The 26023-nt window shown below is 26.7% G+C and overlaps 3 protein-coding genes across 24 annotated transcripts in view; 1 reads left to right on the top strand and 2 right to left on the bottom strand.

The window, feature by feature from the left end:
- The window catches only part of LOC107439464 (aarF domain containing kinase 5), a 21984-nt gene extending 12314 nt beyond the window's left edge, over positions 1–9670 (bottom strand). For 3 of the 9 annotated variants that reach the window (XM_071184899.1, XM_071184914.1, XM_071184916.1), the window contains exons 1-6: positions 7951–8751; positions 6503–6775; positions 3604–3667; positions 2851–3051; positions 1959–2099; positions 899–1012 (exon numbers count right to left, since the gene is read on the bottom strand). In XM_071184899.1, coding sequence (XP_071041000.1) covers positions 899–1012; positions 1959–2099; positions 2851–3051; positions 3604–3667; positions 6503–6775; positions 7951–8072 — 915 coding nt within the window. In that variant the 5' untranslated portion in view covers positions 8073–8751. The other 6 variants (XM_071184911.1, XM_071184903.1, XM_071184902.1 and 3 more) reach the window with 6 other exon arrangements.
- LOC107439465 (protein IMPACT) lies at positions 8956–26023 on the top strand. Of its 8 annotated transcripts, none has more exons than XM_043041282.2 (11): positions 8956–9107; positions 9545–9597; positions 10972–11091; positions 12123–12175; positions 12264–12326; positions 13765–13925; positions 15376–15479; positions 19912–19985; positions 20953–21043; positions 23077–23208; positions 25355–26023. In XM_043041282.2, exons 2-11 carry the CDS (start codon positions 9559–9561, stop codon positions 25490–25492), a joined length of 975 nt encoding a protein of 324 aa, XP_042897216.1. In that variant the 5' UTR covers positions 8956–9107; positions 9545–9558; the 3' UTR covers positions 25493–26023. The 8 variants fall into 8 exon arrangements, with proteins under 8 accessions (XP_042897216.1, XP_042897219.1, XP_071041047.1 ...); XM_043041285.2 differs by having other exon boundaries at positions 19930–19985; positions 25355–25712; XM_071184946.1 differs by lacking the exon at positions 25355–26023 and adding an exon at positions 23964–24046 and having other exon boundaries at positions 19930–19985.
- LOC107439463 (NAD-dependent protein deacylase sirtuin-5, mitochondrial) overlaps positions 25153–26023 on the bottom strand; it is a 48938-nt gene continuing 48067 nt past the window's right edge. For all 7 annotated transcript variants that reach the window (XM_071184962.1, XM_016052069.4, XM_071184957.1 and 4 more), the window contains exon 9: positions 25153–25711. In XM_071184962.1, coding sequence (XP_071041063.1) covers positions 25657–25711 — 55 coding nt within the window. In that variant the 3' untranslated portion in view covers positions 25153–25656. The remainder of the gene's footprint in view (positions 25712–26023) is intronic.

Raw genomic sequence — 26023 nt, 5'->3', positions numbered from 1 at the left:
TGTATTTACTTTATTTTAAAAATGAGTAAAATAATGAACAGTATTAAATTATCCCACACAAATGTACCAGCAATTCTAATAGGTGTAACAAATCTATCGTAAAAGTTATTTAATGAAGTACTATTATGTGTATAATTTTTTTCCTGATATTTAAGATTTAAATTTGTGTAAAGAAAAAATTCTATTTTTACCTCAAGAATTTAAATTTAAGAATTAAAATGAAGAATTTAAATTTCTCCAACTTTAAAATAAAAAATTTTCCTGATTTTTCAAGGTTATACAAATTGCTATATATACCCTCTAATGCATATTTTTTTCAAAACAAAAATGAATGCTTACATATATAATCATCAAAAGCAAAAATTGCCAACTGAACTAAAAAAAAAATAAAAATAATAATAATAATACAGTACAGAACCAGTTATTCGGAAATCAGGAAACCAAAAAACCGGAACAAAATTTGATAAATTTTCCCGCCATTTTTTTTTAAATTTTTTTTTTCCTCTTAAGATTTTAGAATTTTTCTTTCTTTCTTGAAAGATTTTTACCCTACCATCATTTTGGAAATAATCATTAGTGTATTACTTCATCGTTTTTTTCTTCTTTTTAAGATTATTTCCAAAATTTGTATTTTTTTTTCAGTTGGGTTTAACAATAAAAAAAAAAGGCTTTTTGTGGCGATTCAGAAAACCGGAAAAATCAGTTATCCGGATTAGTGATGGTCCCAATCGTTCCGGATAATCGGTTCTCTACTGTAATAATAATAATTCTTTGCATATTTCTGACTTTTTGTTTTCCATACCTCATAAAGTAAAGAATATAAGACAATAAAATGCATAAAAAAACTGTACTCTCAATAAGTTAAAATAATGATTTTGAATTATAAAAAATTGCTTACATCCATCACCCATGTGAAGTCAAAGTTTGGATGCATCCAACCAATCAGTTTTAATAAAATATAGATAGTGTTTGTATCTCCACTGAATCTTTGCTGAAGATCAATGTATTGGGCCTGTATTGAAAACATTAAATAAATTGTGTGTGATAGAAAAAATAAAATATGCATAAATTTACTTCTTAAATTTAATAAAACAATAAAATACACAATTTTAATAAATACCCATTAATGATGATAATATTCATATTCAGTATGTATTACAAATGTTAAAACAAAATAAATGAAATAAGATGGCACAGTGATTAAAGTATTGAGCCCTCGCTGTAAAGGATCAGAATTTTATCTATTTGGAGACTTGAAGCCTATCCAGTTTCAAATTGATGGATACCAGCTAGTCTAAGAAGTAAAAACATCTTGGGTGCACAATGTTGACAATACTGCAATCACCATGGCTCCCTAGGCCGACAGAGACGCTGGTAGCAATGGAGCTAAGAAACAACGCTAGCTAAGGAACAAAAATAATATGAAGCACAAAATGATTTCTGGAAAAGACATTTTCCCAGAAATTATCTTTCATTGGTATTATTCAAATTTTTAATTTAAAAGGAAAATATAAAAGACAGTAGTTTCATCGCTCAAAAAGGCTACATAGAGAAGAAAAAAAAAATCACATAAATGCCCTTTCTCACTAAATATCGTTTTACGAATTAAAATTAGAAAAAAAAAATTACACTATATTTCCATTCCTTGCAAATGAATAAAGAAATATTAAAGACAGAAAAAAAAGAGGTAAGGACTAAGTGCATAGAAGTCCCGCCCACACGAAATTTAATTTTATCAATTATCATGTTTCGAAGAGATAGAAAACAAACTATGTATCACAAATACTTAAATATCAAAAGTAAAAAAAAACATCAACTTGTTTTTAATGGTTAGTCATCTTTTTATTAATTGGCTGTTTCAGTTTAACTTTAATTAATTGCAGGTAACATTTCATTTTACAGAAATATTGCAAGTGTTTTAATCAGATTTATTCATATATATTAAAAAAAAATCATACTTTAACAGCAACTGTTTCTCCACTGTGCGTAGTAGCTTTGTAAACTTGAGCCAAACTAGCAGCTGCAATGGGCTTCCTTTCAAAAGAAGCAAAAACATTTTCTGGCAGTTTCCCAAAATCTTCTTCAAATAATGTTTCTAACTGTAATTAATTTTAGTAAAATAAGATACCATGATATTTTATAAAAAAGCAAAGCATAAAAAATTAATCTTTTAATAAATTTTAAAAGTTGACTCTCAATTAAATAGGATTAGATTGTCCAGGCAGTACCGTCTTTACGCATGGGCATACCTGGGCAGTGCCTGAGGACCCCAGGCGCTCAGGGGGCCTTTGAGAATCTTACTTTTTATAAATTGTATTTAAAAACACTAAGAATAAACAAAATTGCCTTATATATTTTTCAAAAATAAATATATTCTATTGTATAAAGTGTGCATTTTGCTTTTCTTTCTACAAATAGTGATTGATTATCATACAAACAACAATAATTTGAATAGTTTATCACCAGGGAAGCTTAAAAAGTCAACCGAAATCTATTTTTCCGCTTTCTAATGAAGTTTTAATTTGGATTCAGTTTTTTGGGGTAATCAAACTGTATTTAAATTTTGTAAAATTATTGCATATGTTAAAAATGCTTTATTTTATGTATGTGAAGATTTTTAGTTCAATTTTAAGCAGTATGACCTGTTATAAGGGTCCAAATTGTTTGCCCGGGGGTCCTGCATGCTATTAAGACGGCTCTGTGTCCAGGGTGGTTCAACAAAAAGAAAAGAAGAAAAACCTTTTCTACTCTTCCTACTGTATTGGACCAACCTTATGGGCATTTAACATGTTTTGTTTCTATTACACTAGCAAAAATAATAAGCATTGCAATTATTGATTTAAAACTCACTTCTTTTTCTTCTCGTATTAATGCCTTATTATGAAGGACTGATAAAGTTTCAATATATTCAGGAGGTAATATATGGTTTAAAGAAACTACACCTTGCCCAAGTTTAACATATAAGCCACCATTTTGCAAACAGCCTTCCAGCAACATTTCCGCTGCTTTTTTATGACACTTTCGTAAAATTTCATTATATTTTGAGGAGTTCTGAAAGAGAGAAAAATTTTTAGAAGAGAGCTTATTAAAATTCGAATTTGATTGTTATAAGTACAATCAAATTAAAATTTTAAAAAATGAAATGCAATAATTTTTATAAAGTTTGAAATCAACTTCTAGTTTAAATAACTTTGTTAACACTTAGTATGCTATAAAACTATTAGTAATATATTTCAATCATTTATGTATTTAAAGTATTATTATTAGGTACTAAATTCTAAATCATTTCAATAAATGAAACATTCACACCAAACTAAATATGATTTTTATCATGGAAAGCACTAAATTGAAAATAGGTCAATAATTCTAATATACAAACAAAAAATAATTGTTTAAAATTCCACATTATGTTTTAAAAATAAAAAAACAAACATAAAATATCTGCTTCAACCATTAAATAAATATACAATACTACCAGCAATGCTTTGATACATTTTTCTGCTACTAAAGATACAACAGTCGCCATAGTTTATTATTAATGCAAAAATTTGTAACAAAAATTAAAATTTAAAAAATAGTTATCAAAAGTGCAATCAAACTTACTTCATGCGTTCCAAAAAGTTTTATCCAATAATCTAAAGATATAAATAGACCAATTTTTAGAGATCTAAAAAAAATAATAAAAATAAATCAATATGAATAGTATAGAACAGTGGTTTCCAACTGGCGGCCCGTGGGCCCCATCCGGCCCATGAAGCCTTTTTCTGTGGCCTGCGAACTAAAATATAATAGTTGTCATTTTTTGGCGGACAATTTTGTAAAAAATTTATATGGATTTAAAATACTTTTCTCATTAATAAAAACCTAATTTCTTCATTTCTGTGAAATTTATCATACCAACTGTGCAAAAAAAATTATTTCTCAGGTTTTGCATCCAAGAAAATATTTATTCAAATACAAAAATAATTGTGTATGTTGCTCTTTCTTATTTCATTTTTTTGTATTTTGTGAATATAATTTAGCATGTGAGTATCAGAAATTTTCTCGAAGAAATTCTCCGATTTAACTTTCTGAAACCACTCATTTTGGATGAAAATATTTACACACGCATTTGTAAATTTAAAATGAAAATATCGATTCTCTGGTGGTTGCAGCAGACAAATCTCAATTTTATCATTGAACATTTTCTGTGCTACTATGCAAGTTTTAATACCAACATTTTTAAAGTTTATATCTTAACAATTAGATAGCTGTTGCACATTAATTGTTTAATAAATCGATGCGCATTAAAGTTATTGTAGCCCGATTTTTTTTATTTAATATTTTTAAAAATATTATTGATAACAATTAAATATTTTTAAAAATCTACTTCTTATTTTAATTTGTAATTCAATACTTTTGTTTTGTACAACTTGGTAAAAATCTGACAATAATATTTAATGTTCCTTCAAACATAAAAGAGTCCCACATAAAATTTTGATAAAGTTGCGGCCCGCCATTTGATTTGTGTTTTTAATCGTGGCCCCCGGCCTCATGTAAGTTGGAAACCCCTGGTATAGAAGCAAATATTGCAATTGTTAAAACAACAGACATACTAAGAATAACACAATCACTATCATTTGTCCAAGAAAATTGGTATCATTTATTAATATAGCATGTTTACCAACACTTTAAATTTTACTATAAAAATTTTTATTTATTGATTCTATAACAGTTCATGGATATAAAACAGTCTTTCATATATTTGATAGACAATTTTACATTATTAATAGACTATAATATTCCACAAAATTGAAAACGTTAAGAAACATTAAATTTTTGCACGTAGTGAAAATTATGTTACTTTTAAGGAATTCCATATTTTGAAGCATTTTTTGCTCAGCAAAAACCTTAAAAAAAAGAGTTGCTGTTTATCATCCACATTACCTGTTACTACCGTTTCCTTGTTGAGCTCGTTATTCCTTTTGTGCCAACCACTAGCTTAGTTAGCCCTGTTTGTCATATATTTTGGGTTAATTTGCCAAAGGTTATGTTGCAAAATAATAAGTTGCTTTGTTTACTTTTTCTAACATTTCCTGCAGAACAGAGCTTAAAACTTTTTTAAATGTACAAAATAAGAAAAAAGAAAGAAAATTTTTTTTTTTTAGTATTTTGACAATAGTTCTTATTTACATGTGTGTAATTAAATTTTGATTTAACAATTTTTATCACAATTTGGTTCTGATTCAGTAATTGCTTTACCTTATTTTTGTCTAGGTGAAAAATTGAATTAAATTTGACACTTTTATAATGTATATTTCTTTATTTTGACAAAGAATAGAAATTTAACTTTAATAAATTAACAAAAATTAAAACTTTAATTTTTTGAAACAAATAATTTCAAGTTTTGTTTGTAGATGTCACTGATATTTTACTTCATTTTATTATTTAAATGAAAACAAACATTTCATTATTTTTAAATAAGTAATAAATTTGATACGTTATGAATTAATTCACAATAAGAATATTAAGATAATATAAATCGAATGATTTGTATACATGGGACAAATTATTTGCCTGTACTTGCTTGGGCCAATTACTATTACTAAGGTGACAAATACAAATTTTTAAAAAAATTATGTAGCACTTTGCCTGTGGTGGTTATAAGTTATAGATTTGAGTTAATTCTCGTCATTGACTTTATTTTAGTTTTTCATGAGCCACTACCCGGTTGATGGCAAAATACGCAAACTTTTTTAACGCATGTACCAATATGGAATCTCTCTTTTTTAGTTACTAGATACCAAATTATATTATGTTGGCTGGAAACCATTACAGGGTGCGTAGCCAAATCTTTGAATCAAAAATAAGCACTTTTTAAAAACTTTTCAAGCACTATTATCACTAAGTTACAAAAGTTAAATTAAAAATAATGTAACTCTAGTGAAAAATATCAGAAAGTCTTTTTTTGAAATGATAATAATATTTGTTTTCTTGGAAAGGTGTGTCGTNAAGTGCTAGAAGTAAAATAAAATAAACAAGAATAAAATTAAAATAAATTAAAAAGAAAAACATTTATTAAGGATCTGACTATCCGAATTGGAGCACTCGGGTTTCAGTTTCGAGTGTGCGCGCATGCGCAAGTCATAACGTGGGTACCACATGAAGTCCGTGTGAATGATTACGTAGCAAACACCCCATTTTTCATGAAATGCAGGGGATCCGCCAGATATCACTGAAGGAAAAAAAAATTAGTCGTGAAAAAAAGCACTTTTTAAAAACGTCAGCTGAAAAAAGCACCTTTAAAAGCTTTTAAAAATGAAATCCCCCAAAAAGCACATTTAAGTACTTTTTACAAACGCTACGCATCCTGCATTAGTTTTGACCTGTTTTTGTGACTGGGCAGAATTAAAAAATTATTTCTGTGCATCAAAACTTAATTATGGCACTTGATTCCCATAAGAAATAGTAAAACTATTGCATCAATTATGTATTTAAAATAAAGTTGTTAGAAAGTACAAACCTTAAGAAACGAACAAATCCAGATAGTGTCACATCAACTTGACGTTTTTGAAAAGTATCTAAAGAATAATAGTAAATTGAAGGACCAATTATAAAGCTTCCAAAAACAGCATATTTCCATTTGAAGAAACTAGTTTTTTTATAGGTTTTCTTCGTCGCAAATGTTTGAACAGTTTTCAAATTTATATTTTGAAACAATTTTCTTTGCAAAATGTTTGTGGCACATCTACTTGAATGACTCAACATAAAACAATAAGGTTTGGCCATTTTTTGCCTGGAAAAAAATTATTGATTACAAAATTATTTAAACAAATAATAAAACAGATATGATAGCTAATGATTCTGTAATAGTATTTAATGAAAAAATTATTGAAAGAATTAAATTAAAAGTGCTGAAAAAGGAAAGAGTATTTTAATTGTGTAATTCATTAATTTTATGTAAAATTTCAAAACTTACACAATTGTTAAATAAATATAATTGAAAGAAGAGTAGAAATTTTAAAAAAATTTACAGGATTAAAAAAGATTTAAGAGAGAGAACAATAGCATCTAGCTCATAAGACTCACATCCAATAGATGATTAAGTAAGGACACTTCAACTAAACTTATTATGTACTATTGAAGTTGAAATTCAACACGAAGTTAGTTGACTCAAGCAAAATATTTTATGAAGAATAAAATGTGCAATAGAGCAACAATAAGTTTTAGGTTTCTGTAAGTTTCAACAAAGTTTTAGGTTATTAATATATTCATTACATTTAATAAAAAATTAAAAGTATTTTGTAGCAAATCCTTCATTTGATAATGCATAAAAATGAATTTAAAGTATGGATTTAGACCTTTTTAATTAATCCAATTAATTTTTTATTAACTGTTTTTGCCCACTTCCTACTGTTGCTTCACTAACATCTAATCAAGGAATTAGATAAGGGCATCTACACACTTGTGCATGCTACTCAACCCAATTATATTTTAAAATTTTTTTTAAAACTAATTTATAAAATAAGGTTTAAAAACTGTATTTGCAAAACTTAGGTAGGTAGGTACTTTATTTACGTCGCACTAGAGCTACACAATGGGCTATTGGTGATGGTCTGGGAAATATCCCCGAGGACGATCCGAAGAGTAGCCTTAGCGATTTTGATTCTCTAAGTATAATAACCATGCTCTGCTAGAAATTATATTTAGAGGATCAAAATTGTGATGGCAAGTCTTCGGATCATCTTCATGGATGTTTCTCAGACCACCAATAGCCCATTGTGTAACATAAAGTATCTAAGTTTCACAAATAAAATTTTTGAATTTTTCTACATTAATTAAAAAGGCAAAATAATCATTATATAAATTAATATTTTATCATTATATTGCAATAAGCAGGTTTAATGTGTAGTTAAATATGTTTTATTCTAATAAACAGGTTTATAATTATATTCTAATAAACATATTTACCTTAGGAAGGGCATTATATAAAAAGTAATTAAAGTGAAATTAGATGACAATAAGAAGTTCAAATTTATTGTGAAAGATTTTGTGACCATGTCACCAAAGATAAATAAATACCAAATCAGCATATAATTCCTTTACAACAATTGATTGATTTGTAACTGGTCCAAACTGCACAAAGGTAAATTAATTTGATTACTCTTTGTGACAATATAAATATTACTTTTGTTACTAAACTGATTAATTTTCATCAGAATAAAAAAATCTATAATGAATGCATTCTTAACTGTGGCAAAATTCATAGTAAAATATGCTTACAATTAAAATGCAATAAATTAACATAGTTAACATAAAAACGCAGCTAGATTTAAGATTCCAAAAAACTTTATAAGTATAAGCTTCATGCGATTGAATGATAGTATCTATTTATTTTAAAAATTTATAAAGTAGAAGGAGGTAAAGAATTTATAGAATTTGTATTATAAAAAATTCAAATAGCTTAATTTTTTGCAATATATTTATAAAAGCACCTAATAATATAAATATATCATTTCCAATAAGTCATGAAAAAGAATAATAGATCTTTTATAAAAAGTATATATTTTTATTACTATATGTCATAAAATGAAACAATTTTAATTAAAGAATAATTAAAATATTTTAGAAACTCCTTCGTATTTGAAATTTTAATCAGTTCAATTTTAATCAGCAAAAAAGAAAATTTGATCTATCTTCTATCTTTTTGCTTTGTTTACGTAATTTTATAGCTGATAGTATTTCAATGGAATATTCGTGCTGAATAGAGTCAAATACCTTGGTTCTAACAATGTAGTTAAGATACTTTTATGAATTAAAACTGAAAAATCGGAGTGAATAGGTAGTATATAAAACGTCTAATATTTAAACTATTTTTAATTTTTAAACGGACAGATGATATCCTCTGCGATACATATATGCAATTTTGAATCAGTTGAACTTTTCGACAATTTACGAACTCAACCACTCGTAGAACAACCGCTGTAAACAAAAACAACTTTATTTGCAAAGACACGTGTGCAATGATTATTATATTTACTTTTAATAAATATTCCGTTTGCTCACATTTTAAAGATTCTTGAACGTTAAACTCATTCTGTATTATTCATATTTTTCTGTATATTCTGGTTTTCATATTTTTTATTTTCTTTAAATATTAAAAAGTGTTAAAAGTGACCACTTATAAGCTTTAAAAGTGTTATTTTACATAATGCTATATTTTGTTACTAATATGTTTGATTTCAAACTTTTAGCCTGCTTTGTTTTAAATATTTACAATTTATTATTAGCTTATTCTTGTTCTTCATTACCAATTCAAGGAAATGATAACTACAAATTTAAGTTATAATAAAATTTTTGGAAAGAAAGAACTAATTAAAAAAAAATTTCTTATAAATGCAATAGTTATAGTTAAATTAAGTTTTTTTTATTGTAATCTTTATATGTAAAGCTTTCAGTTAACCTGCATATTTGTATCACGTTTTATACATTATTGATATTTTAAAATTGTGAAGGTTTCTGCTTTACAGAGGATAAGATATTTCAAATGTCTTTTATTTTTTAGGAATAGTATATATAATGGCTGATTGTTCTGAAGAAACCAATAAATCTTTGCAAGTAATGTATCATTTAAGTGTTAATTGAAAAAAAAACTTGCTTTCTGTAATATTACCGAAAATCACAACATTTTTAATGACAGTTTATTACAAAACTGAAAACATTATTTTTGAGTTTTGATCTCATTTCCTATTAATAACACTGCAATAATTACTTTTTTTTTTATTCATTTTCTCTGATGAACCCTTACATTAACATAATTTGTCAACCTCTTTTGCAAATCCTAGGTAGTAAAAATATTAATATTTAAAAATAAAATAAAAAATCAGATTTTTTAATTTAGATAAGTTTTTTTTTACACTTATAATAGTCAAATTAACTGTATTGATAATAGTTTTTATTGCTAACAAAATGAAACTAGAACACTAAGACTTCGATCCAAAGTTTTTAATATTATTGATTAATTATTGATAACTAATTTCTAAATAAATGAAGTCATTGTTATTTTTATCACTTTCATGGCTTGTCATTCTGATATCGAATAAATAGTTAATTAATAATTTAAATTAAAAATCAGTTATTGTTAAATAACTCTTAACAGAAAATACTTTAAAAAAATAAATTAATTAATTACCTATTTAATAATACATTTTAAAAGCATTAAGATAAATTAATTTCATATAATTAAAATATTTATCAGTGATACTTAAAACAACAAAGTATTTTAACACACATAATTAAAATGTTTAGTTCAACAGTTATACTTCATTCTTATCTATATTTAAAAAAAATTTTCCCTTTCTGTTTTCTTCTCTAATTAAAATATTCATATGAATAAAGTCCCGCAGTGGACTGATCGTTAAGACACGGTTCCCAGCAGATCGCTTAAGTCAAGCATCACTGGCTGTGGTCAGTGTGCAGGTGGGTGACCGCTTGGATCAGTCTGTGTAGGGACCGAGGGTGTGCGGTATTAATCCTCGTTAAACTGTTCTACCGTAAATTGCTTGACTTCGCGTGCAGGTCGTGGGGCTACCGAAGCGGGGGTGCCATCCCCTCTGCAGAGGATCAAAATTGAGATGGCATGTCTTCGGATCATCCTCAGGGATGTTTCCCAGACCGTCACCAATAGCCCATTCTGCAGCTCTAGTGTGACGTAAATGAACTACAAGATTCATATGAATAAAATTAGTCGTAAAAAATAATACAACTTTAATAATGTATACATCTGTGTAATGTAAACCAATTATCCTAGTTTCTACTTATTCATTATAAGCAATTTGATTCGACTGTATCAGGATTAAAGGACCATTCTCGTGGAAAAATTAACCATCGGAAAATTTTATTCTAATTTATAAATTGAATTATACATTAATAAATTGAAATTCGAAATTCTGTATCATTATTTTCAAAATTTTTTTATGCTTTGTTTTTCAGGCTGATGAAGTTCAAGCTCTCTCAGCTATATATGAATTAGATTGGGTGACAGAAAATCTTGTTCAAAATGCTTACAGCATAAAAATATCAGATGGTGCAAATAACATAGTTTACTTTAAAGTAAGATTTTTTAGTTAGTTGGTTTTTAAGTTTTTTATGCTAAAATATCTTAAAATGGTCCATTTTATTGAAAAAAAATTAAAAAAAAAATATATATATATTTTTTTGCTTCAAATCATTTTAATAAATTTGCATTCGTTAGCATAAGGATTATTCATGCATCCATATATAAGTTTTGTGGTGATTTTAGATCATTTTCATATAATGATAATAATATCAACTTCGAATAAAGAAACATTTACCCTTTGATCTTTCTTGTACTGAGTTTCATCACATCAACTTTCTATTAAAAAACCAAATGCTTTGTTATGTAGGAAAGCTGCAGGTTGGTTGGAAAATATCAAAAGAAAATCTTCTTTTTAAAATGTTTTTGAATAAGTCAGTATGCTATCGAAAAAATATTTTTTGGTTAAAAAAAAAAAAGCAGCAATATTTAATTACCTTCTTAGCAAAATAAATTATATTGTATATTTTCATTTAAAACTTATAGCAAGTTGTTTTGAAGTCCAGTAAAAAGAGTCTTTCAAAATTTTGTGAAACATTATGCATTAAATTAGAAGTTAATTTATGATTTAAAAGTCTTGCCATTTTTTAATTTTTGACATAAGAAAAAATATAGCTTTAATTTGCTCTCAAAATTTACTCTTATGAATCTAAAAAAAAAAAAATTTAAAGAGAAATATTATTTTCTTTTTTAAATTATTTTTATTTAAGGGGATTGGGAAGATTTCAATATCTGTATATATGCCAAAATAATCACCTAGTTTTGGTATATTCCAGACACTGACCTGTGAGAAACCAAATAAAAAAAATAAAAAAAAAATATATATATATATATATATATCACAGAAGATAACCAACTCATTGCTATCTGTAAGCAAATCTCTACATATATATTTTTTTTTCTTCAAAATCTCTTTGGTGCTTTGTTGGCTGTAATTGAAGTGAACAGATTTTGATATGTAAATAATATATCAATGTTTTGATGTTTCTATAAAGTTACTAATTTTTTCTTCTGTTTTTCATATTAGGTCACTCTTCCTGAATCATATCCACTAGACTCTCCACCAATTTATGAATTAAGGTTTGTGTCCTACTTTTTTTTTTTAAATTTCGATTGTTATTGTTACATTAGTAAATATTCAATCTCTTAATATATTTTTGTTTTATAGTGCACCGTGGATGAATAGAATTGTTAAACAAAATTTGTGTTCTGCTTTAGAAGATGTTTACTGGTATAATGTTTTTTCTTTTTGTATTTTGAAAAGTAAAGACTATGTCAGAATGATAATTAGAATTCTATTATCTCCTAAACAAGCTTGCTACCCCCTCTTTTAGTGTTTGAGTGCTCCTTTAAATTAAATACAGCAAAAGCATAAATGAAATCCCCAATAAGTGAAAAAATACAATGCAAAATGACATTTAAACTATACCTATACAAATTATGAAAGAAAATAACAATATATTGAAGTGGGGCAAGAGGACATAATTTATTTTGGTTCAATGTGTTTTAGTTACGTTTCAAATAACAAAGATAGTCAAATAAAAGACCAGGAATTTATAAAAATTGTATAATAAAACTTTTAGATTTTTCATGATGGATTTTTTACATGTTATTTAACCCGTTACCTAATACCTGTTATTTCTCACTCTAATCACTCAATTTAATAAAAAATTTAAATTATGTGCTGTTTTGTCACTGATTTTTGCCTTTAAATGCATTAATTATATTTATATATTTTTTTTATCTTTTTTAAAGTAAATTTAATATAGAAATTTTATATTGGAAAATTTTAAACAAATGTTATAAAATCCACATAACCTCACTATCCTAAACTGCAGATCTCACAGTATCTCAAAAATGCAGGTAAGCCTGCCAGGTAAAAAATTAGCTATCTTAAAAAACATATAAAAGCTAGAGGAATCTTAAAACACATTAATGCCATATAACTATGACTACAGATCTAATAACCACCTGGATTCAATTAAGAAATGAGTTCACAAAGCTTTGAAGGCACAACATGCAAATCTGCCAAATTGTGATTAATGCAAATTGATTATTTTGGTGTTTTTACCCACTCTTTCAGCACCTAGGATGTTGCATTCTTCCAATTCGTTTGTCCTCTCGAAAAATACGGGTAATTGATGACATATTCATCATGTAGATGTTGATTAAAAATTAATACCAGATCATCCAGAAAAAAAAAATTTTTTTTGCTTCATGTCAGTGGTCACTTCAGTGAGCTGATGTAATTTGTGACCACCGAACTATACCTAACTTGAACCGGATCTTGTAAGCAATCAGGAGAAGCAATAACTAATTTAATAATTTTTTTTTTCTGGTGAGCTTAGATAATAATAAATCTAAATGAATTCTATAAATCTAAATTATATCAATTTAATGATTCTAAGTAATAAAAAAATATGTTTTTCTAAAGNGTGACCACCGAACTATTCCTAACTTGAACCGGATCTTGTAAGCAATCAGGAGAAGCAATAACTAATTTAATAATTTTTTTTCTTCTGGTGAGCTTAGATAATAATAAATCTAAATGGTATCAATTTAATGATTCTAAGTAATAAAAAAATATGTTTTTCTAAAGTATTATCTTTCAATTGAAATTTGTGTATTTAATCAATCAAGTAATGGCAAGTTTTGTATTTTTAATCTAGCCAAAATATTGGTAGAAGCATAATCTACTTGTGGATTGAAGCTATTCGAAATTTTATAAATACTGACACAGTTGTTGATGAGGATTCTATCAAACTAGACGATTTGAATCAGTCTCTAGTGTATGATGTAGAGTCTTTTTCAAGTGATGTCAAAGAAAGTGGTAAGATGAGCAAAAATTTTAATTTTCAATATACTAGGCTGCTTAATAAGTTTTTTTTTCTTTCTTCAATCCAATTCACGATTTTTTTAATGGTATTTTGAGTACTTGTGAATTTTCTCATAAATTATTTATAAAAGCTTTCAAATTACAGGGTATTCGTGCACCTGGAAAGTCATGAATTTTGGTATTGAACAAATTTTGTCATGATTTTAACTATTTTTTTAAAAAAAAAATCATGGAAAGTAATGGATTTAGGTCACCGAAAAATCATGGAAATAGGTCACCGAATTTTCAGAATGGATTTTACCGCTCCCCCTAATTTCATGGTGTTCCGAATATCTGAATTTCTAACAAAATCCCCACTCACAGTCATGTTTTATTAAAATATAAAATGTTTTTATCGTGTACTTTAAAAATTATGGTGTTCTTTTAAGAAATGAAAGAAAAAACATCATTTCTAGAGTGAATTATCTTTTAAACTTTTTATTATTATTTATTTTTTTTATTTTATGAATTTAAAATTCTAGCTGAAGCAAGCCAGTCATTGGCGAATTTTTTTAAATTCCAAAATGAGAATGTAAAAATCTGGAGTATTTCTTTCCTTTCCGATGAACAAGAAAAATATCTTTAGATTATAATTCTGCAGAAAAAAATTTTTGCTTCTGTATTTTTTTCAGCTATTTTATTGTTTCAACACAGATGCAGAGTATAATTGTTTTGGCTATACCTATCATTTCAATTAATGTTATTATAATGCTTTTTAAATTTATTGTTCTGTTTTTGTCAGGAGAAAATAGTAACTTCGTTAAGTCATGAAAAGTTCTTAGAATTAGTCATGGAAAGTTATGAAAAGTCATGAATTTGAAAATCTAAAATGTAGCAGATACCTTGAACTTATATACTAATTGTTTAAATTTGTAAAAAAAATTTCGATGCCAAACACAGTTAACTAATATGCATTACGAACCTAGCTCGTGAACAACAGTCAATATGCAATCGGTTACAAAATTACACATAAGCTAGATAATAGTGTTAAGTTACTGCACAGTATGCTTCATTACATGTAAAGCTTGTGTATATTTATCATATTTTACTTTTTATTGCATTTAAGCTTAATAATAGTTTATAGTCATTACACTGTTACTTATCGTGACAATTTTTTTATATTTTGTGCTCTTTGATTTTTGCACTTCTATGACATTTTTCAATTTGTTATTTCTTTAAAACTTGAACTATAACTACAGTAATTTTATGTCTTTTAATGAATAGCTTATTATTATAAAAATGTTTCGATATATCCGGTGAATAAAGTAAGAAAATTAGGATAGAAAAGAGGAAGTCAATCAATGAATCAATTTTTGTTTGTAAATAAATAAAAAGTTTTTTTGCCTTTTAATTTATGGTACGGCAGGTAATAGCCATATTTTTTATTAATTAATTTTTATTTTAGCAATCACATTCTTTGAAGCACCATCTATTGAACATGGCCAGCCCATAATTGACCGAAAAAGTGTCTTCCAAGCTCACATTTCACGTGTTGTTTCTGTGGAACAAGTAAAGATTTAAATAGTATTGTTTGAATTACTTTTTATTTTTATTGTGTTAAACATTTTATGTATGTGTGATATTTCGTGTTATGATATTCATATATACCTTTATTAATTTTGAAATTGAATTACTTTCAACAAGGAATATGCTTGCAGAAGTGTGCAGAGAGCCCCTCTGTACACCTCTCCATTATTTTCGTGGACATGTTTGTTATTTTCTTTGTAAAATAACATTTTTCAACAGTTAAATGTTTAGAAAAAGCAAAATATTTTATGAAGAATAAAATATCTTTCTAGAAGAATTTTTATAATTATGTTTTAGATCATTAGAAATGAAATATTTTTTACATTTATGTAAAATATTAAGAATATTTTGTTTGGAATAATAATTTTTTTACCTTGAATTATTTTCTACTTTCATTGATATAATAAAATAGGAAATTAAAGTTTTATAACATATCATTTTATTTTTTTTAATTGGGTACTTGCACTTCAAGAAAAGAAGGTCATGGATACCCACACATGTAAACTATGACTAGGACTGGGCTATGTAAGAAATTTTATATTAAAGATACATTGACTGCTAGTCATCGCAATATAGCGATGTATCATGATTTAGCATATGTTCAAAAATTATCTATCAGAAATCTTTACATTAATCGAAATTAAATAAGAGGAATAAATCTACTGCAAAACAAAATGTCTTAAGTAAAAAATAACCCTACCTTTATTTTAATTTTTTTTTAAAATTAAAAATGACTTAAGATTTATTGGTTTAAAAACAATAATAAAACTAACAATAACTAAAATATTTTACATACATGCATTAAAAATTTTAGAAAAAAATGAAAGTAAAAAAACAAACAAACTAAAGAAATGTTCACTTTAGTAAAACATTTTTAAAATTATTTGTTGAAAAACATCGTGCTTTTGAATCATTGTTAGACCTTCTTTAATTTATTTATTTAAAAAAACAAAGTTGTACTAACTAATGGTCTAATTCTATACTTAATGAATGTAAAAATAAATGTAAGTTTTTTATTTATTTATTATTATTTTCTTTATTCAATTAAAGAAAATATTTGTTTTAACTAATAGCCAAATTTTTTTATAATTAAAAACGACTAATGATTTATTTGTTTAAAAATAATCCAATTCTATCTTATTATTATACTTACGTGCATTAAATAAATTTTTTTGAAAACTAACTTTTTATAACAAAGTTAAATACAAAATACCCCTATTAAATTGTATCGCTTAAGATGAAAAACAATAAAAAAAAATATTTAAAAATTTTTTTAAAAAACGAATTGAATCTCTTTTATTCATATTTACTTTTCATTAATAGATTGAGTTCAGAACGAAAATTTAAGATATAAGTAATTACGCAACGATTGCCAAGTAACAGTAGGTCTACTAAAAATAATTGACAAGAATCGTTAAATACCGACAGACAAAAAGAAAAAGAAATGACGAAATAATACACAATGAAATGATCGCTAAGTAGCAAAAGTCTCACTGAAAGTAATTTACAAGAAACTGTCAGACTATGAATTTTAAAGAACAAGGTTCGAGCAAGAAGAAAGGTGAGTCAGAGATCACGAGTTCGAAAAACCACTGAAAGAGGGAGTTTGAACAATTAAAAATAATTTAAGGACTGAATTTGCATAGTATTAATTTTGAGTGTAAGTTTTCTACCCTCATTATGCAAATGTTACTTTTTGATTGGATGAAAAATATGCTTGTATATGTATGACAAATCGAGATTAGATTTGGAGATTTTCATGACTGTATGGATTGAGTTTGTTACCTCTTATGGGGAGTAGATTACTCTCGAGGATTGTTTTCTTTTATAATCTTTTATGATGCTTAAGTTCAGTTATAATTTTTCTTGCTTAATGAAGATTCTTGTTAGTTCAAAGATGATTTTTTCATTATGCTTGCTTAGCATTTTCCACATTGCACTAAACTCTGCTGTTAAATCCCGACAAAATAAAGTACACAGCGATCATGAGATAACATAAGTCCAGCTGAAAATAATCTTCAAGAAAAGTAAACTTCCAAAGACAAAAATGGCGCATAAAGAAACTATGCATAGCTTTCTATTTCAACGCTGATCCTCGCACGAAACTGGGAGTTCTGATTCAATACGCTTTTCGTTATTCAACATCACGAAACTAACATCGTCTTCGTAGCTAGACGCTAGCAACAGCTCCGCAGTTAGACAAAATCAAAATAGTATTCGTCAACTCATCTGATGCATCGCCTAAAACGAAAGTCACTACCGTCGGCTAAAATCCGATTTCTGATGCATCATCTAAAACGAGAGTCACTCTCGGCAGCTTAAATCAAACTTCTGATGCATCGCCTAAAACGAAAGTCACTACCGGCGGCTAAAATCAGATTTCTGATGCATTGCCTGAAACGTAAGTAATTATATCCGCCTGCCGATATATGCATTAAATAGATATTTCGCGTTGCATTGATTTATAGCCCAGTCCTACCTATGGCGTCAGTCTCAGCTAATCATTCATAAGCGAAACGGCGTGTTAAAGTTGAGCTAAGTTTCTCCATATGCTAAGTTTCTCCATAAGTTGGAATGTTAATTAACGTAAAGTAAATTATATACAGCTCGGTATTGCACTCGCTAAAATATAATTCTTTCGCGTCTATGTCTTTTACTTAGCTTGGTTTTATTATTTGTTTATATATTTTATTTCTCAGTGATATATTATTTTTTCTGTGTGTACCTGGCAAGTTTGATGCATAGTTAGTTTGTTTATGTTCTACATGGCTTTGTGTTAAATGAGAAATATATAGTGAAAGAATTGAAATATTTGTGAATGAATATAGAATGTGTCACTTAAGAGAATTGATACTTGATGAACTGGCTTACTCGAAATAGAATGGAAAGAATAGTTGCTAATGTAAACAAATGCCAGCTTTCAGCAACCAATCAGGATCATGATACCCACACTACATTGGGCATATGAGTGAAAAGTTCGAAAATTTTTTATATGTGCTATCCTGCATCTTAGTCTATAAAATAGATTTACTTTTACATTATACAGTGATTGGGATAAACTTATTTTGTAATAAAAATAAACATGACTAGCGCAATTAAAAAAATAAGCTAACTATTTTTTATTCATTCTTTGTATAATTGAATTCAGTAACCTTTAATTCTTACAAAACATAATCAAATTTCGTTTCTTTCCTCTCATCTTCGGTACTGTTTATTTATCCCATCCAAAATTTCTGATTTTCATTGAAATTTAAGGGGGGACTTAATTGATAGTTTGTAATATTTCTATTTGAATATTAAATATATATGTGCCTTATCAAAACTTTTACATGCCCTTGATATGTCAGGCAATGCAATTTTCTCTGTCATTAATAATTCATTATATGCATTTATAATTGTAAATACTGCCATGAAGCAATGGTTGGTGTATAAAATATGATGTCCCAAACTTATTTAATATAAGAAAACACTCACAGAATATCAAATATAGTAGCTTAAAGTTAATTTTCTTCTCTGACATACATTTTTAGAATCACTAAAAGATATATTAAAAGTATCCAGATAATAAAAAACAAAATTAAAAATATCTTCCAATGAAAAGTGTTCTATACAGTTAAATACTGATGCAAGTAGTTATGTACCCAATTATCAGCATTTTGAACATAAAATATTTTTTTGTAAACCTATTTTTTAACCAGGGTTGGTGTTTTTCCTAGAACATTTTCCAAGTCTAATAATTCTCAAAATATTAAGTGTGGTACACTGTACAATAAATGTTTTATTTTTTGTACTGAAATTTAATTTTAAATAAGTGCTTAATGTTGTGTATTGCATAAACTCAAGTATTATCAATTAAACTTAGTACTTAAATTTCTTAATAGTTGTGAATTAAAACAGTACATTTTTCTGATTTTCTAAAAATTAATTCTACTGATTCAATCCCAATTAATAATTGTAGGTTAATTACCTGTTATAGTTTTTGCAATTTTTTAAACTGTATTTAAAATATACTCTGCTTTATTGACAATTTAAGACAGAATTGATAAAACCAATTAATTTCAATTTCTTTTATTAAATATTTTTAAAGATATAGATTCATTTAACAATTGTTAATTAAGTTAGATTGTTGTTGTTCCTCAATATTTTTGAATTTATTCAAATTAAACTTCTTAAAAACTGTTTCCGAAAGCATATGAAAAACTGTAGTAAAACCATGGTTTTTACAGTACTGTCTTCAGTTGCTTACTCATGTCATGATTTTTACAATACATTTTACTATTGTGCTCAAAGCGTTGCTCAACCTGTTTGCTGTAACTATGTATGAGTTTAAACAGATAAGAGAATTATCTCCCATTATAATTATTTCTATACAGCTTCCATTTAAACAATTACTTTTTTTCTCTCTGTTAATCAGGTAAATCATGCTTTACAGAAATTGAAAGAAAATAGAAAAATAGCAACAGCCACTCATAATATATATGCTTATCGGTAAGAAAACATTTCTGTCAACCAATTTGCTATTTGTGTAACCTATATTCTTTTAATATGATTTTAGTCAGTATTTATTTTTGTGTTTTGAAAAATTTTCAGATCGAAATTATTTCTGATTTTGACAAAACACTTTCATATATAATTTCTATGAATTTTTGTTAAATATTTTTGATGGTAGTATAATATATATTTTATTGACTTAATGGATTTAGAAAATTTCACTTTTGTTTAAAAATCCAGCAATTTAATTTTCTAAACTTTGTCAGTTTTCAAATTAAATCTTTTTTTTTTCAATTGCTTGTTGAAGTTAAATAAGTTTTAAAAAAACACCAAATTTACAATGGGGGTTATTCTTTAGAAAGCTTACATGCTCTTACAGTTCATTTAACTTAAAATGAAATTTTTAAAATCATGAAAAAATGTATATTACTGTAACTTCTATTTTTCATTTTAAATAAATTTTTATAATGTTAAATTAGTTCTAAATAGTTGCGAAATTCGACTGCGTGTATATTTATCTAGGTACATTGTCTAATTGACAATATGTCATTATCTAATCCACAACATATCTAGTAAACCTTTTTTAATTCTTGTGTATAATTTCTTAATTGACACATTACTTAATACAATTTTTAGGAACTAAAGATATCCTATTTGAATGTGGTTACTTTATGTACTTATACAATATACATAAATTTTCTTAAAAATGTTGAGTACAGATTGGGCTTATCTGATTGCTATGCAGTTGTAATGCTACGGTGTGATTCATTGTATTGCAGTTAAGTGGTGCTCTGTAATGTTACTGTACGCCTAGCCGTGCTGTGTAGGTGTTGTCAAAACATTTATTAGATTGATTTTACTTAATTTTTTCATCATTTTTGTTTTAACATATTATTTTAATTCCTTTCCTACTAATTTATCCGTAAAAATTAAATTTGTTGTTTTTATTAATGTAATATTTTAGGATATCTTGTGGTGATGGGAAAACCTTTATACAAGATTGTGAGGATGATGGAGAGACAAAAGCTGGTTCTGGTCTACTCCATTTGCTTCAGGTACTTTTAATTTTCTTAGAATCGTAAAGCAGGGGTTCTCAAGGTGAGATCTTCAAAGTGTGTCATTTAAGGAAGGCCATGAACCTGTACACCTTTCCAATGTATGGTCGTGATTAATTCCTGATCACAATAATTATCTTTTTATGTTCTCCACATAAACCTCATGAATCACCCAAGGTAAAGTTTACCTCAAGACTGTAACATAGCTGCCAACTCTACTGGATTTTGGCTGTTTCTCCTGGTTTATTTGAAATTCTCCTGGTTTTTGTACATTTTAGAAAATTCCCCTAAAATTGAGGAAGTTTCCTATAAAACCTATTGAAATAGAATTTTTGTACATATTATTGCTTGCTTACTTGAATATTAAAATAATATGAATTTCATGATAATACGTAATACATAACGAAGCGAACCTCATTTATAGAAATCAGTTCAAAACTTTTTTTGTTTTAAAATGTTCACTTTATTTTTATTCAGAACTCTCTTTTGATGACTATAAAAATCCCTATGTGTAAAATATTTAGTACATTATGCTACAATTATCATGAAATTTATATTTCGTAAAATCTACTGAATTTTTTGCTATCCATGTTGGAAGCTATGCTGTAAAAAAAACTGCAATTCGCCTAGGAAAATCCCACGTTTTCTGAATAAGAATAATTTATTATATTCTTTGACAGTGTAAATTATAGTCTGTCCATTTATTAAAGAACTCCCTTCGCTAATAGTTTAGAGCGTTCTCGATGACTATGGTTACAAGGTTGAACTATTTTACGTAGGGATGTGGGGTAAACATTTACAAGTTTTGACATGGGGTGATAAGAGATGTTTCAAGTGCCTCCTTTTGTAAAAGAGGTCTTTCTTGTTCCAATAGCATCTTTAGTTTATTGTCGGGTATTTAATTCGAATAAGTGTTGCAATTTGAATGTTTTGAGATTTTAAAATTTTTTTCAACTTACAAATGCAACTATCGTACACAAGTGATTTGCATAGATTTTGGAATGTGTGATAATTGGTCTTGACAGTTTCAAAATGGAAAGATGTGTCTGTTTATGACCTAAAGGTAACTAGTAATAATTAAGGTTACTTATATAACAGTAAAGGTTTCTAATAAAATATCCATTCTGTTGTTAGAAACTATAAAGAAAAAAGTAATAATGGAAAGGTATTAAGTTTGAATTACTATTTTTTAATATTTTTTTTTCAATTGGAATTAACAAAAAACTCTAATAACATCTTGCCAATACATTTATTCACAAAATTAAAAATGGCTATTGCTCTTTGATTTGATTGTTTTTATGTATGATTTTTTTTTTTAATAAATATATCTTTACACTTTTTGTTAATCACAAAAGATTGATTATTCGAAAATATGAGATGGATTGAAGTTGGCTTATTAAGAAATTTACAAGCAGTCTCTATTATAATTTTTTTTGGTACTCTTTCATTGCTTAAATTTTCCGATATTTCTTTCTGATTATTTTTGATATTCTGTTGTGCCCAAAATGCTCATTAGCAATCTCACGTCTAAATGTGATTGCAGTTTTACTGACATTTTGTGTCAAAGGAATTTTTCACATATTTTAAATTAAATTTTTATTAAAGTAATAAAAATAAATTACTGTTGTTTTCCACCTCATATTTGTTTATTATTCAAGAACGAGCATTTAATAGAAAGCAGATAATTTAATTCTGAAGGGTAGTAATTCCACAGTTAGATTAATGTTAACTTTGAAAATTGGAGTAACAGTTATGCTAAATGAGTTCTACTAGGTGAATGATGCTCAGTTATTTTATAATTCACTTATTTTAATTGTGTACTACCATTATTTCACCAGTATATTAGCATAAGTGCAAGTGAAATTTTAATTTCAAATTTATATTATTTTTCTATTCTAATTAATCTCTATATCATGAAGAAAATATTTTTAATTCATTTTTTTTTATTTAAGAAAAAATTTGAGTTGAGGGAAAAATTGTAAAAATGAAATCATAGTATATTTTTTGGATTTATTTTGATAAATACTTTGTAGATATTGGACGTGAGTAATATTCTTGTTGTTGTTTCAAGATGGTATGGAGGTGTTCATCTTGGACCAGATCGTTTCAAGCACATCAATAATGCTGCAAGAACCCTCTTGTCCGAAACAGGGTTAATATCAGAGGTATAAGTATATTTATAACACAACTTCTTTTCTTGTTTAATATTGTTTTTTTAGAGTTTTAGAAACATTGCTCTAATTTGTTACAATAATAATTATTAATACGTTTATGCATATTATTTATACCTCTGACTGTTACATTATTTTATTCTACAAACATTTTTCAAGCTATCTGTATAATAAAGAGTTTCCTTAAAGGAGACACTGTTTTTAAAAAAAACACTTTACCTTATTAACATTCCTAGAAAAAACACAAATCATTTTCTGGAAAATTATTTATATTAATTAGTACAATTTGAAGTCTTTAAGAAACTTTATGCAACTCATTCATATTAAATGTAATCAATTATCGAACAAATTGTAAAGAAATATTTTAAAACATGCATTATTGTGGCATAGCTGTGCATGCATCAACCATTTTTAATTTATAGATTTAACTTAATACTTTTTGTTTATAAAAGATATTCAAAAGTTTCATCGACAAAGGTACATCTTTCCTCTTAATTCTTTTAAAATATTTAATTTTGAAAGCAAACAGCAGATACCTACTTTTATATTCATGTTGTTCTTATTTCATAAAACAATCTAAGTGTGAATGTTTCATGAAGCACTCACATTGTATTTTCAATTACATGGCAGAATGCACAGAAACATCTTATTGCTTATATGAATTATGCTCTAAAAAATTGTTCTGAAATTGGGATTTATCATTATATTGCTCCAAGCCCCTAATGATTTCATGTCTCATAATTTTCTAGAAATCACAGAATACGCCCAAGAAGACTCAGAAAAGATGACAGTGTCTGGAAGCATTTATTGCCTTACTTTTAAGTTTTAAAATGTATATTGTACTGTACTTTTGTATAGTAAATTATTAATTTGTTTCTTGAGGTTCTTTTTTTTTAAAAAGTCAACATAAACAAGTGTGAAAAGTAGTTTTTAATGTTATATTTATTTTTGTATTATCTCTTTAATCTTGCATGGCTGCTATAGTTTTAAAATTAAAAAGATTTTTACATTAAGGAATTATTTGGCGAAATATAAAAAATATGTTGTTTTTTCTATTAACACGGGCAATACTTATATTAACCCATTACTGTTCTCAGATCTTTTTAAAGGACAATTTTAAAAATGCCTTATAAAGCCCAAATAATTTTTTTATATTTATGCATAAAAAAAACTAATCTATAATAAATTAATTACAGAAAAATATAAAACTTCCATTTAATAAAAGACCTATATTAGTATAATTGATACCACAATTAATTAAAGCTACACTGGCCTTATCAACAGTCGGACGAATTTTTTTTTTTTTTACAGACCTCCAAAACAAAATAGTACCAATGAAACTTAATTAATAATGTATTTAATAATTTTGTGGAAGATATAGAATACACGAGTTGTATTGAAATGAAAATAATTTCTATATTAAACCATGCTAAATTAAATACCAGACCAAGGTTGGAATTCTCAGGGACATATACAATTTACTCTGGAAATTTTTAAAATTGGGTAGCGTTGTAATGATAATAAAAACATATTCTTTCACTTAGCAATTGTTAATTCCCAGTATATCATTGCTTTTTGATTTTCTAACATATTAAAATTGAGACTTAATAAACCATTGATATGTTTAAACCTTTTTTAAATCAAGCATGATCAAAAAGAAAGAAAAATAGTACAACCATTTTTGCATAAAACTGCTAAAATTATGCAAAGGAGCACAGCAATGACCACTGTTAGTATACATTATTCAAAACCAATTTGATTGCCTTAAACTTGCAGATGTTTATAACTAACTTTTGATTTTTTGTTTCCACTAGAAATCTAGCAAGTGTTTAGTTAGATAGCACTTTTTCTTTGACTATTAATTCATAAATATATTAACAGCAATCATTTTAAAACGCTGTATGGATAAGTATCACATAAAAATAAATGACAAGACAATAATAGAAGGATGCAATTTATTTCTGAAGTCACGTATAATATATTCGATTACTAAACAAAAGTTATCTACATTGCATATGCACCACCTAATTATTGGTGACTAGTGGACATATATATATATAATTTTATTTTTTGATAAATCTCTTTAGATTTTTTTATAATTCTCTGGACTTGAAATAAAAAGAGTAATATTTTTTTTCAGGCACAAGTCACAGGCATACAAAAAACGCACTTAAATTTGAGGATCTGGAAAATGCATCATCCCCTCCAGAAAGAATCTAACGAAAGATGTAAAAATTTTATTAACAAATCTGTCGTTAATTATTTTGTTGAGTGCTAGCAAGCTCGATCCACTTAGGCACCATTAGATAGTCTTGTCACTGAAGTGATTATACTAATTTGGCAGGAATTCCTAGTGTAGCCCCGCCTCGGATGCCAGACAAAGTTAGAGATTGCTACACAGTTTCTAGATGCACAGTTGATTACACAGTACTTATACAGTATCTAAACTCCCAGAGCTTTTGGCAGTGTGCTTCCACAAAATCCTTCAAAATGAAACCTGAAGGGGCAAAAATCAAAGTTTGCAAATAAATTCAACATGAACTTACAAATTAGCAGGGCAATGCAGTAATAATAGACAGGCTCAAAGTATTAAAAAAATCTTCTTTTCAAACTTATATTAAGTATGCATTTCAGGGTTGGTAAAAAAAAAAAGTCCGATTTCACTTAAAGTGGATTATTTTTGTAATCATTTTTCTTGACTATTGCTAAACAAATCATCTGATAAAATGTAAATAAAAGGGAGAAGTATATTCTAAAATAGTTGAAATTAACCATTGTATAATAAATAAAATCAGTTATTTTTGTTTAA

This window comes from Parasteatoda tepidariorum, chromosome 1 (assembly GCF_043381705.1).
Source record: "Parasteatoda tepidariorum isolate YZ-2023 chromosome 1, CAS_Ptep_4.0, whole genome shotgun sequence".
Classification (NCBI taxonomy): Eukaryota; Metazoa; Arthropoda; class Arachnida; order Araneae; family Theridiidae; genus Parasteatoda; species Parasteatoda tepidariorum.
This window is presented reverse-complemented; position numbering and strand designations above follow the sequence as displayed.

Bases quoted from the DNA above. Each gene is read 5' to 3' on its own strand.
- LOC107439465 (XM_043041282.2), top strand. From the start codon at position 9,559: ATGGCTGATTGTTCTGAAGAAACCAATAAATCTTTGCAA. The intron at 11,092-12,122 runs GTAAGATTTTTT...TTTTCATATTAG, and splicing joins ATAACATAGTTTACTTTAAA to GTCACTCTTCCTGAATCATA. The intron at 23,209-25,354 runs GTATAAGTATAT...ATTTTTTTTCAG, and splicing joins AAACAGGGTTAATATCAGAG to GCACAAGTCACAGGCATACA.